At 40.7% G+C, this 13,203-nt stretch overlaps 1 protein-coding gene across 1 annotated transcript in view; it reads left to right on the top strand.

The window, feature by feature from the left end:
- GABRA3 (gamma-aminobutyric acid type A receptor subunit alpha3) overlaps nucleotides 1-7,414 on the top strand; it is a 38,710-nt gene extending 31,296 nt beyond the window's left edge. Inside the window, exon 5 of the mRNA XM_032474700.1 lies at nucleotides 7,063-7,414. Within this exon, the coding sequence (XP_032330591.1) occupies nucleotides 7,063-7,398 (336 nt within the window). The 3' untranslated portion in view covers nucleotides 7,399-7,414. The remainder of the gene's footprint in view (nucleotides 1-7,062) is intronic.
- Nucleotides 7,415-13,203: the final 5,789 nt, after the last annotated feature.

Here is a 13,203-nt window from a genome sequence, read left to right as displayed (position 1 = left end):
TGACTATTGATTGAACTAAAAAATTATTATAATTATATGGGCACATAGAGGAAGGGCTACATAAATGAGGTAAATCGTTACCATGAACAGGTGAATGGTACTGTGTAAAACTGATAGCAAAATAAGCATAGTACTTACAAATATAGAAATAACTATTAGAAGTATCAGCTAAAAGAATTCAAAATAATTATGAGTTGCTGCACAAGGTTGGGGTGCATGGGGGTAAGGGTTTTCTAGTTTTCATTATAAGCCTCTACATTTATTTCTTTTTAACTATGTGCACTATTACCTTGATGATATTTTTGAAAATTAAAAATAATAAAAGCAAATAAAAATGAAGAAACCTCTATATCTAAAAATAAGATAATTATTATTCTTAGAACTGCTTTTAAAATATTCATAAATTCTTACCTAAATTTTGAAAACATAATAATTCTTATGCCCGTTATCTTATTTTCAAATAAGAATATTTGAATGCTCTAGAATAATGTTTTATCGTATTCTACATTAGAAAAAATACTGAACTTCCATCTAGAGCTTGAAAAAGTTTAGTTTCTTATCATAAATGGATTTTAAATCTATGTAAAAACAGCCACAAATTGAGTCACCCCTTGCTATTTTCTCTCTGGGGTGAATGATACTCACTGTGGGTTAAGTTGTATTCATAAACTGGTGGTCTTCCCACCCTATTCTACAGTAGGCATAAATTCCCTGACAACAGTCATACTCCATCACTGGTAAATCAATTGAAACAAAAACAAACAAGGGGGTCGACCAAGATGGTATAGTACAAAGACCTTGAGCTCACCTCCTCTCATGGGCACACCAAAATCACAACTATTTGCAGAAAAAAAATTGATGAAGAAGACTGGAACCTACCAGAAAAGATGTTCTACAATTAGAGATATAAAGAAGGAACCAAATGAGATGCATAGGAAGGGTAGATTCGTGATATAGTCAAGTCCCATACTCCCAAGTGGGCGACCCACAAACAGGGGAATAATTTCAAATGTAGAGGTTATTCTGAAAGAGTAAGCAGTCTGAGTCCCGTATCAGCCTCCCCAGCCTGCAGGTCCTGCATGGGGAAGACGAGCCTCCAGAGAATTTGGCTTTGAACTCTAGTGGGGGTTAATTTTGGGAGCCCTATAGGGCTGGGGAAGACAGAGACTTCACTTATAAAGGGTACACACAAAATCTCACATGGTCTAAGACCCAGGGCAGAAGTAGTAATTTCATAAGAGCCTGGGTCATATCTACTTGCTGATCTTGGAGAATCTCCCAGAGAGGCAGGAGATAATTGCAGCTGACACTGGGCACATAGATTTTTGGGAGCTTGTTCTACCATCTGGACACTGGTGCTAGCAAGGACCATTTTGGAATCCTCCCTCTAGCTTATTAGCCTCTGGACCCAGCCCACCCTGGTCCAACAACCTGTAGGCAAAAGTGCTGAGACACCTCGGGCCAAGCAACTAACTGGGTGTGGACACAGCCCCACCAACAGACAGGCTACTTTAAGACCCCCTGATCCCACAGCCACCCCTGGACATGGCTTTGGCTGCCAGAGGACCCATGACGTCGCCCCACACACCAGTGTGCATGCACCAGCCCCAGAATCCCCTGCCCCATGCTCCAATGAACCTGCTCTAGTCTTGGGACCAGCCTTACCCACCAGCACACAAAAATAGTTAACAAAGTGGCAATAAGAACATACATATCAATTATTACTTTAAATGTAAATAGACTAAATGTGCCAATCAAAAGACACAGAGTGGCTGAATGGATACAAAAACAAGACCCATATATGTGCTAGCTACCTACATGAGATTTACTTCAGATCTAAAGACACACACATAGACTGAGGGGATGGAAAAAGGTATTCTATGTAAATGTAAATCAAAATAAAGCTAGGGTAGCAATACTTAGACAAAATAAACTTTTATAAAAACTGATACAAGAGACAAGGAAAGACATTATGTAATGATCAAGGTATAAATCCAAGGAGATAATATAGCTGTAAATATACACACCCAACATAGGAACACCCAGATACATAAAGCAAATATTAATGGGCATAAAGGGAGAAATTGACAGTAACACAATGATAGTATAAGACTTCAACACCCTACTTACATCAATGGACAGATCATCCAGACAAAATCAATAAGGAAACACTGTCCTCAAATAACACATTACACCAGATGGAATTATATATAGATGTGTGTGTGTGTGTGTGTGTATATATATATAATTATATATAATATATAATATAATAAATAAAATATGTATATATGACATTCCATTTGAAAGCAACAGAATACACATCCTTTTCAAGTGCACATAGGACATTCTCCAGGACAGACCACATGCTAGGCCACAAAAAAGCCACAGTATGCTGCTAAAAAAAACAATGGATCACTGAAGAAGTCAAAGAGGAAATCAAAAAATATCTGGAGAGAAGTCAAAATGAAAACACAGCGATTCAAAATCTTTGGGATGCAGCAAAAGCAATTCTGTGAGGGAAGTTAATAGCAATACAAGCTTACCTCAAGAAACAAGAAAAATCTCAAATTAACAACCTAACTTTACACCTAAAGGAGCTAGAGAAATAAGAACAAAACTCAAAGTTAGCAGAAGGAGATAAATCATAAAGATCAGAGCAGATATAAATGAAATAGAGGCTAAAAAACAATAGAAAATATCAATGAATCTAAAAACTGGTTCTTTGAAAAGATAAACAAAATTGATAAAGCTTTAGCCAGACTTATCAAGAAAAAAAAAGAGACAGGGCCCAAATTAATAAAATCAGAAATGAAAAAGAAGTTACAGCTGACACCCCAGAAATGCAAAGGATCATAAGAGACTACTATGAACATCTATATGCCAATATAATGGACAACCTTGAAGAAATGGACAAATTCCTAGAAATGTATGTACATTCTCCTAAAACTAAACCAGGAAGAAAAAGAAAATATGTCTAAACTATTACCAGTAATGAAACTGAATTAGTGATTTAAAAAAAAAATTCCCAACAAAATTACAGGACCAGATGGCTTCATAGGTGAATTTTACTAACATTTAGAGAATAGTTAACACCTATCCTTCTCAAACTGTTCCAGAAAATTGCAGAGGAAGGAAAGTTTCTTAACTCATTTTATGAGGCCAGCATCACCTACCAAAACCAGACAAAGATATCACACACACAGAAAGAAAATTACAGGCCAATATCCCTGATAAACATAGACGCAAAAATCCTCAACAAAATATTAGCAAACAAAAATTCAACAAAACATAAAAAGGATCATTACCATGATCAAGTGGGATTTATCCTAGGGATGCAAGGATTTTTCATTACCTTAATTTGGGTGTTTCCTAAGGAAACTACTTCCTCAGCTGCCATTGCAAGTGGAAGCCACCCTTCCATTTCTTCCTTGCTGCTTCCAAGTCATTACCCAGTCCTTTACTTCATGCAAACTGCTTTGCGCTTTGGTGCTCACCTCTCCTGGCTATCTTGCTCTCTTTTTCTTCATCATTTTACCAACATTATTTTCTCCTCCATGCTCATCTCATATGTAGGATTTTTACAACTAGTTTGCATTATTTGCAATCACTCCAAGTTCCGTCTTTGTTTTTCACTTGGATGACCCATCAGACATTATAAACTAGAATTGAGCCTGTGGACAGTTCTAGCAAATGAGCTCTGGGTTTTCCACCTGTGAGCACTGCTGCTGTTTCCACCACCTTTTTCACATGCTTGTTAGCCATTTCCACATCTTCTTTGGGGAAATGTCTATTTAAGTCTTTTGCTATTTCTAAAATTGGGTTGTTTGGGGTTTTGTCTGATTTGTCTTTGAATACCACATAGAATATACTCCATTACTTTGCCCCCTTCTGATAACTGGGGTTCAGGAAAGTTGGATGGCTGTTAGAGGATTAACACAGAGGAACTGTACCACATCTGCATATACTCTGAGGTCCTGGTAGTTTCAAGAACATTCATGGCTTCAATTAACCCTCTATTTAGCACTTCTAGAAATAATAAACATGAGTACCACCTGAGGAAAACTCTTGAGTTGGACATGCATTGGTGCATGAAAATGTTCATTATCTCATCCCAAAATCCACATGAGGTGCCTTTCTATAAGGAAAAGTGTCCTTGTCCTGGAGTCAGACTGCTTGGGGGAATTTGGAAGAGTCAATTTCAGCTTGGGGAATTTACCCCAGGATGAATTATAGAGATGTGCTGTCTGTATAGAAGTCAAGGCTCAGGAGGAACAAACTGAAAATCACATCAAGAATCTTCAGTTGTTCGGGTGGGGGGCATTTTTCATTCTGTAAACATCTACCATATGCCTAAGAACCAGGCACTTGGCTAGGGAGGTAGGAACAGAATTGTAACTTGGTGAAACTTAAGTCACTCTATTTTGTATCTATCAAATTCCAGGGCATAGAGAATTATCAGAAAACTAGATGCAGAAATGGGAATTATTAACCATTAATCTCTGCTTACTGCTTCTGTCTTCTCAGCACAACAGTTTTTGCTTTGATATTCCTTCTTTGACAATTTAGGTAAAAATTATAGCGGCTGATTAAAATGTACCATGATGGAAAGGGCAAGGGAAATTAAAAGGTAATTTTCTTTTATTACTTAAGAAAAATCTGTGATTAAATCAACTGCTGCTTCCCCATCTATAGAATGCAAAGTGCCTACAGAGCTAAAGAAAGAGTTTGCTCTTTGGAATCATTGTTTCAGAGACTAGGTCATAACCAGATTATAACTGAATGAAATAACTTATGTGAAAGCTTCTAGCAAAGTCAGGGTAGTAGTTTTTTCTTTCCTTTTTTTTTTTTTTTTGTCTACCCATGGGAGAATAAAAAGAGATTACTAAGCAAATTAATAAGTAAGCAGGCAAACAAGTGAAGTGCTCTTTTATTTAGTAGCAGAGGCACTTAGCAGCAGGCCTCTATTCACACAATGAATTTTCTAATTATAAATGAGTCCCATGCAGTATTTAAAGCATTTACAAGGTTCTTAGAAGCCTTAGGGTTCTGTCCCCCTTCCACTTACACCAATACGACTATAACCCTCAAAGAGAAAGAACAATATTGCTTTTTAAATGTCCTGTTAGTCAGACTGTTCACTTACTTTAAACCAACACCCCATCCTTTGTCCCATTTCCCCCTCCCTGATTGAAAACCCTGAAGCCAGCACAGGAAGGCCTCTGCCATGCACACTATCATCCAACTAAAGCAGACATCTGGTCATCCATCAAATAAGCAGTGCCCATGGCCTTTTACTGTCCTTTGCTACATCTTCATGTGATGAACTCCTGCCCATCTTTTGCAACGCAGCTCACCATCCTCATTGCCGTCTCTGAACCACCTTTTCCAGCACCTGTAGGTACGTTGCCCCTCCCTCTACTGAATTCCCATCACATTTTGCTCATATCATTTAGAAAACTGATCACATTATATGGCAATGATGTGTTCACAAGGATCTCTCCCCTACTGGACTGCAAACTCCTAGAAAAACAGGGACTAAGAGTGACTGACCTTCCCTACCTATCCCTAAACAGCTAGCAGATTTCTTGGCCTAGTAGATATTCAGTAAATATTGGGGAAAAGTTATTATTTAGGATCAGGAAGATAAATGGCAGTGTGGTCTAAAAGAAAAAAAAAAAGATCACAGTAGTGGGGATTCTGAAATAAAGGAGAAAAGAAATAGAAGGATATTAGGCAAAACGGGGTCAGTAAGAGAGGGTGGGGTTAGAGCATCCCAGGAAGGAAACAAGTAGAAAGTGGAGAAGTAAAGTAAAACAGATGCTGGGGAACAAAGTAACAGTGAGAAAGGGAAGAATGTTAGGTGTGTTAAATTAGGGCAACACAATTAGGCATCACTTGTCGTCAAACAAGCACTCTTGGGCATTTTTGAAGCTCATCTGTTCCCACCTTTTCCTAGAAACAAAGAGGAGTGGAAGGAAGAAAAGGTCAGAGTGGGACGTGAGGCAACAAATACTGAGCTCAGCCACTGCCTTTGGCCTCCCATTTTCCTCAAGTCTCTCTCTTCTGATCCAGGCCTGAGCTTTGTCTTCTTTTCTCTTTTCTACACAAAAGGTCTGTGTATACACAAGTCATATATGTGAGAACAAATGGGCACCTGTGTGTATGTTTGTTTTGCCATTGAGTTTATTTTATTTTTACTCTGGAAAAACAGAACAAAAGAAAGAGCAGTGTCATAGCAAGCCCCTAGCGTCCCTGACTTGGCTGTGTCAGAGGGAAGCATCTCCATAGCTCCCTGGGGAGGCTGTAGCTCCTGCCTTCAGCATTGCAAGAGTGGACATTTACAGTGCATGAAGGGTATGATACTGTTATAATGATGCATGTAAACATGCCATGGTATTTATGTGTCTTTAAGACGAAATGACTTTCAGACTCACCGAGCTCTCTTCCTCACAGGAGGTGTGCCACTTGATGGTTGAAGCCTTTTGGAGTTATTTCTCGGGTAACCAAAAAGTATCTCGTACCTATAGAAAGCAGTACACTGCAGCCCTGGATGAAAGTCCGGAGCCCAGGTGGCTAGTGTGGGCTCTGCCACTCAGTCTCAGGCTGAGATTTCTCATCTGTCAAATGGGAATAATCTCACACACTTACCTCATGGGGTTACTGTGAGGATCAAATCACATGATTATATAAGATCCCATATGTGACCAACATTTCATAGTTTTCCAGTGATTTCTACTACCATTCTTCCATCTGATCCTCTCAAAAACCCTTCCAAATATCTTGATCCTCATTTTACAGATGAAGAAACTAAAGCTCTAAGAGGAGACACGACTTGGTCAAAGCCAAATAGCTAGTAAACCAGGTAGTTTTCTGCAAGTTTTCTGTTTTCAAACTGATCTTTAATTACCCCTAGACACAAACCTGGCTACTCAGCACTATTGGCTTCATGGCCCCTCTTTCCTAACTTCCCTCATGACTCCTCCTCCCCACAGCCTCTGAGAGTGTTCTGTATAATGAATTAATTAGCTTTTGTTTTGTTCCCCTACTTTTTCTGGCCCCTAGAAGAAAACACCAGCAGTCCCGACAAAGAAAACCAGCACGACCTTCAATATCGTGGGGACCACCTATCCCATCAACCTGGCCAAGGACACTGAGTTCTCCACCATCTCCAAGGGCGCTGCTCCTAGTGCCTCCTCAACCCCAACAATCATTGCTTCACCCAAGACCACCTACGTGCAGGATATTCCGACTGAGACCAAGACCTACAACAGTGTCAGCAAGGTTGACAAAATTTCCCGCATCATCTTTCCTGTGCTCTTTGCCATTTTCAATCTGGTCTATTGGGCCACATATGTCAACCGGGAGTCGGCTATCAAGGGCATGATCCGCAAACAGTAAATAGTGGCAGCACTGCAACCAGAGCACTGTATACCCTAGGAAGCATCCAGGCACCCAAATCCCAGGGCTCCCCTTCATATGTTTCAGGTTTCTTCCTTTTTAACCCTCTACCAAGCCATGACTCTGAATTAATGTTTATGAATCTCAATGAAGAAAAACAGTAACAACAGAAAAAATTACTTGTCCCTCTAATATTGCTGAGTATATCCTCACTGGAGGCAAACACTGCCATTTGTCCAGTTACTCATTTTAGTCTCCCAGGCTCCCTCAGCTGAGGGCACTGCATGTATTTTATTGCACTCTGCCCTCTACAGAAAGAATAGGAGACTCTATGACCTGTAGTGAGAGCCTTGGCTGTTTGAGAGGTCCAGACTAAGGAGATTGTTGACTGGTCCAGATCAGATGATTCTGACTCACTAGGGAGCCAGGCTGGGATATCCCATGTGGTCCTGCCTGCCACCTCCCCTGTCTACAGCATGGCCCACTAGCCATAACTACTGATAGCAAAGGCAGGAGCCAGTGCTAACCACTGCACATGGCCCACAACCTGTTTATTGGCTTGGAGGTTAGTGGGGACAGTTGAGGCTTAACATTTTGTACCATGTATGGCCAAAACAGATAGAACCATTTGGGCCAGCCTGGCAACAAGATGGCTGGTGACCTGCCATGCCCAGCCCCTCAGGAAAATAGTACCTTATTTGGTATATCTCTCCTCCAGGAAAGCCCTTTTCTCTCAAGCCCATTGACCCACCCCATGTACTCAGCTGGACATTGCTTAGCTTGGACTCATTACTGCCTGCAAACTCTTTAGGAAAAGGATCGAGTATTTTTTTTTTAATTTATACTGAAAAGGGACATATAGAAACAAGATATTTAGTCAAATGCCTACACAATAATTTTTTTAAAGATTAGAGAGATAGAAAAGTCACCTCTGTGCCAAGGCAACTAGTCTGGATGGGGCAAGAGATTTAGGCTAAGTGGTAATTGAGGCTTGAAGTCTGGCTCAAAAAAGAGGGCTACTGGCAGGTGAAAGTCAAATTCTTCCTTCCACACTCTCCACACTCCAAACCATAGCCCAGGCCCAGGAAGTTTCAGGGACCTCTTATCCTCTGTTGATGCCGATTTGAAGAGGGGTGAATTAGAGTCTATTTGACTTTGAGACAACTAAATCATTAACTTTATTACTAGTTTGATAATATATTATTTAGGGGCTATTCGATCTCATTTGTTCTTAGTATGAGTGAAAGGGACAGTTATAATTGTAAAATTTTTGTAAGGTAGATAAACTGATAGATAAACTGAGTTTCAGATGTTTGAATGACTTACCTAGGTTCCTTGCAAGTGTCTGTAAGAGAAAACTATCATGTGCCCCTTTCCAATAGCCAAAATAAAGATAGGACTGAGAATCCTGGTCTGCCTTGACCTCAGAATCAGCACAATCTCAACAGGTCTGCTGGGTCCTGAATTCAGCTTGGTTGGACACCAAAAAGATTTTTAGAAAGTCCTAATGTGTCACTCAAGGAGACCACTTACAATAGTCATGGCTCAAGGGAATAAGATTAAGATGGCAGCCCCAGCCACTAGTCCAGACTATCCTAGAATCCCTAAGTAATGCCAAAGCGGGCACCAAAATCAGATTCTTTCTGCCCACTCCCTGAACAATGCTCCTAAGTGTCTATCATTAGCTGCTGGTTGCTTTTTCACCCATCCTTCCCCCATACTCTGCTTCCTTGCCATTGCTGGGATAACGCATGCCAGTCCTATTATTCCTAAGACTGTATCTGTAGGTAAATTCATGACTAGAAGAGTGTAGTGTTGTGGATATGTGGGGATGGGGGGTGGGGTGGGTGGGGCTGTTAATGATTGTCCTGTTAATGATTGTCTTAAGGAATTTAGAATGGAAGCCTGACCTTTGCCTCTCTGTAGAAATTGTGTTTCCAAATGCTTTGGTGCAATGTTTAGTGGCTGTTTATTAAACTCTTTCTGAATTGTACTTGGACTAGAGAACTTTTTTTGGTTACTCTTTGCCTAACACAGGCAGTACTCTGTTTTTGGCCTTCACTCCTATTCTTACTTTCTACTTCTTAACACCATTGGAATATGCTGGAAAAGAGTATCCTAAGAACAAGAGACCTATTTAAGTGATCCAAAATGGAACACATATGAAAATATAGCTTTGATTGACTTAGGAGTTTTATTACCAAAAATGACAGAAAACAAACACTTGCATTGCTTCCTCCACTAAATTCACACAGCCCCAGAAAATAGAGAAAGGTATTTTCTTTGCAATTCTAAAGGCTTTTTTCTTTTCTATTGATTATTAGTTCCCTGAGGCAATAATTCCTAGAGGTAACACTTACTAGGCAGAAGGAGAGTAAGTGTCTAGCTGGTTAAGCCATGTGTTGGGAAATGGATGATGACCCTTATTTGTTACAGAGTTAGGAAAAATCTGGGAAATAATCTCATGAGATGTGCTTGAGGAAATCACCTGGCTCCTGAGGGATGAGGAAAATCTCCTTGGAAAAGCATTTCAAATCATATAAGAGATTTTCTTGTCTGAAATAAGATTAGAGACTCGGACGATTTGACCCTTGGTCCATATTCTAGCCATGTGGTCATCTAATGGGTGCCCTGCTGCTGCAGCAATTTTCATACTCCCTAACCAAATCAGCCATACCCCCAGAACAACCATGTGAGGCACACATGGTAGCCTCCCTAGCAAAATTGCCTGATACCCATATTTAAATTTTGTTTCCTTGAGAGCCTTCTAAAACCACTTTGCCTCTGAAAACTATTCCCCTAGTTTTAGGCGAAAACTGAAGCTGTTCCCATCAGTACTTCTGTTGCTAAGCTCCCCTAGAGTTTGAAACCCTACCCTAAACTGGGACCAATATTGTGGCCTTAAGTATTTTATGGTATTTAGTGCTTCAGAGACATATCCCTAGCACTTCTAGAGGCTGCTGGAAGAATGTGTAACATAGAGTATGCACTCAAATACGTATGAATAAATGAATGCTAATCCAGATCAGAACTACATGGGGGAGGGTTTCTTCAGGATGGTATTGGAAAGACTAACTAAACCATGATCAATGGAGACTAATGGGAGCAAATAAATGCAATGTGCAGCCTTCTAAAGAAGCAAAAAGCACATCCAACTACTAATAAATGTGCTCTGTTTTAAGTCATTTTAAATAGCTTTTTTCTACTGTTCACTGCTATGAGCTTTTAAATCTGGGGTGTTCATTTAATGACCTATTAGTTCCTCGTGCCAAAGTATAAAATACTGTGGGCAGGAGAGCAAGGCATGACTGGACATCAGGATGTGTTTGTGTTATAACACCCTCAGTCTATGCTTGGGAAGGAGGCCCTCTGGAACTCTGATTCCTCCCAAGAGGTCTAGCAGGAGATGGAATGAATGAGAGGGGAAATGAAAGAGGAAGAAAGCACTTGAGGGGAATTCTGTCAAAGGGGCCTAGAACTGGAGGCGGGGATTCCTCTTCAGTCTCAACAGTATCTAATTACACAGGCTCCATTTCACCTGGAAACATTAATCGTGTGACCATCCACTGGAGTGAGGCTAAAGGCACCTGCCTTGTTGACTATAGGCAAGATGCCCTCTGGAACCTCCTGCCTTTTCCATCAGAGAGCATCTGGACACATTCTGCTTTGCTTCTGCCTCAGCTCCAACAATCTGATATCATGAGGAAAGCACTGAAAAGAGTAAACATCTGGATTTTATCCAGGGATCAATTCCATATCAGTTGTTATGTGATATTGGGCAAGTCCTTCCCCTGAGCTAAGACTTAGTTTCCCTGTTAGTAAAATGGGGTTCTGATGAGAGCCAAGTTAACTAAAGAGTACCATTTCCAACAGTTGTCCTGGTGGTCCACTCTGCCCCGAGTGTCACCACATCCTGGGCCCACCACACCAGCCCAACCTAGGAACACAAACCCCATCCTTTGGTTGCCTATCACACAACTCACATGGGTTGGCCACTTCAAAAGAATTTGATTAAACCCTAAATAAAGAATCTATAGGGCTAAACCTTGGAATGCAGGGACCAAACTCACAGGTGTAGTAGTGACCTCCTCACCATCCCACCCCCATCCTTATCCTTGGCCTTAATTTCATGTGATGAGGGACAGGACCATTAGTGGCCCAGTAGCAGTCCCAGCATAGGAAAAGTTGGGTCCTAAACTGAGAAGATTAAGCAAGGTGCTGGTACCAGGCAGGGGGGCCCTAGGTAGGCCAAGAGTAGAGACTGGGAACAAAAAATACCTCCTCCTTTGTTTTTCTTCCTCCAAAGGTTCAGCTTAGTGGAGAACAGAAACTTTCAGAAGGGAACTCACTAAACTTCTTGTGATCAAATCAACAGAACTCATGGGATCTGCACACACCATCTCTCCCTTCCCTTCTGTCACAAGCAAAAGACTGCCCTCCTCTGTCTGAGGCCAGTCCCTTCCTTATTCTTCATGCCAGCTCCTCTCTTCTAAAAGAATTCTACTTTTGTTACCTGTTCTCAGCGAAGCTGCTGTTGCTGAGTCACCACGGCCCTGGTTACTAAAACCTAAAGGCATTTTTTAGTTATGTTACTTGACCTGTCAGCAGCATTTGACACTGTTGACAATAACTTGATTCTTTGGTTTCCATGACACCACAGTCTCCTGACATCCCTGCTTTTTCCCCCTGCTACCTTTCTGTTTCTTGTGTTTTTTTCTATGCAACTTCGCCTATCCCTTAAAGGCTGGGGTTTCTCAGTGTTTTTGCTCTTCTCTTCTCACTCTACACATTCTCCCTGAATGATCTCATATGTCCTGATGGCTTCAGTTACCACATATTTCAGTTATCTTTTGTTGTGTAACAAACCGTTCCCAAATGTAACAGGATAAACAACGATTTATTATTCACATGGGTCAGGAATGTGGACAGGACACAGCACCAATGGCTTATCTACTTCATGATTCCTGGCACCTTGATAGTAATAGTCAAATAAGCAGGGTGACTTAATTGACTGGAAACTCTAAGGAAGGAGGATCTACCTTCAAGTTCCATGTGGCAGCAGATTCTGTGGTGAGATGAAGGCATATTAGTTGCCCAGCTCCTGTCCTATTCAGCAAGAAAAATGTTGGGTCCCAAACTGTGAAGAGGAGGGAGTTTTGGGTGCCAGTCTAGGGGGTGGAGTCCTTCACTCACATGTCTGGCAGCTGGGCTGAGATGGTCAAAGGACAAGTTCAACTGGAACTATTGACTAAACCACTTATACCTGGTTTTTCCTTACGGCTTCTCACAGCACAGAATCTGGCTCTTGAAAATCATCTTCAGAAGGGGCCTCTGGAGAACAAGCATTCTAAAAAAGCCAGGTGGAAGCTTCATGACTTTTACTGTCCTAACATTGTAAGTAGGTGCATTCTGTTGGTTACAACAGAGTCACTAAAAGCAGCCCTGATTCAAGAGTTCAGGTGTAGACCTCATCTCTTAATGGGAGGAATACCAAAGAATTTGAAGACATGTTTCAAAACCACCACACTTCCTTTTTGCTCATGACTGCCAAATCAATATCTCTAGCCTAGTACTTTCACTTCAATTTTTTTTTACATTTTCTGTATTGAAATATACTCATTTTACAATGTGTTAATTTCCAGTGTAGAGCACAATTTTTCAGTTATACATGAACATACATATATTCATTGTCACATTCTTTTTCACTGTGATCTACAAGATCTTGTATATATTTCCCTGTGCTATACAGTATAAACTTGTTTATCTATCCTACATATGCCTGTCAGTATCTGCAAATTTCAAACT

The sequence above is a fragment of the Camelus ferus genome, chromosome X (genome assembly GCF_009834535.1).
Source record: "Camelus ferus isolate YT-003-E chromosome X, BCGSAC_Cfer_1.0, whole genome shotgun sequence".
In the NCBI taxonomy this organism is placed as follows: Eukaryota; Metazoa; Chordata; class Mammalia; order Artiodactyla; family Camelidae; genus Camelus; species Camelus ferus.
This window is presented reverse-complemented; position numbering and strand designations above follow the sequence as displayed.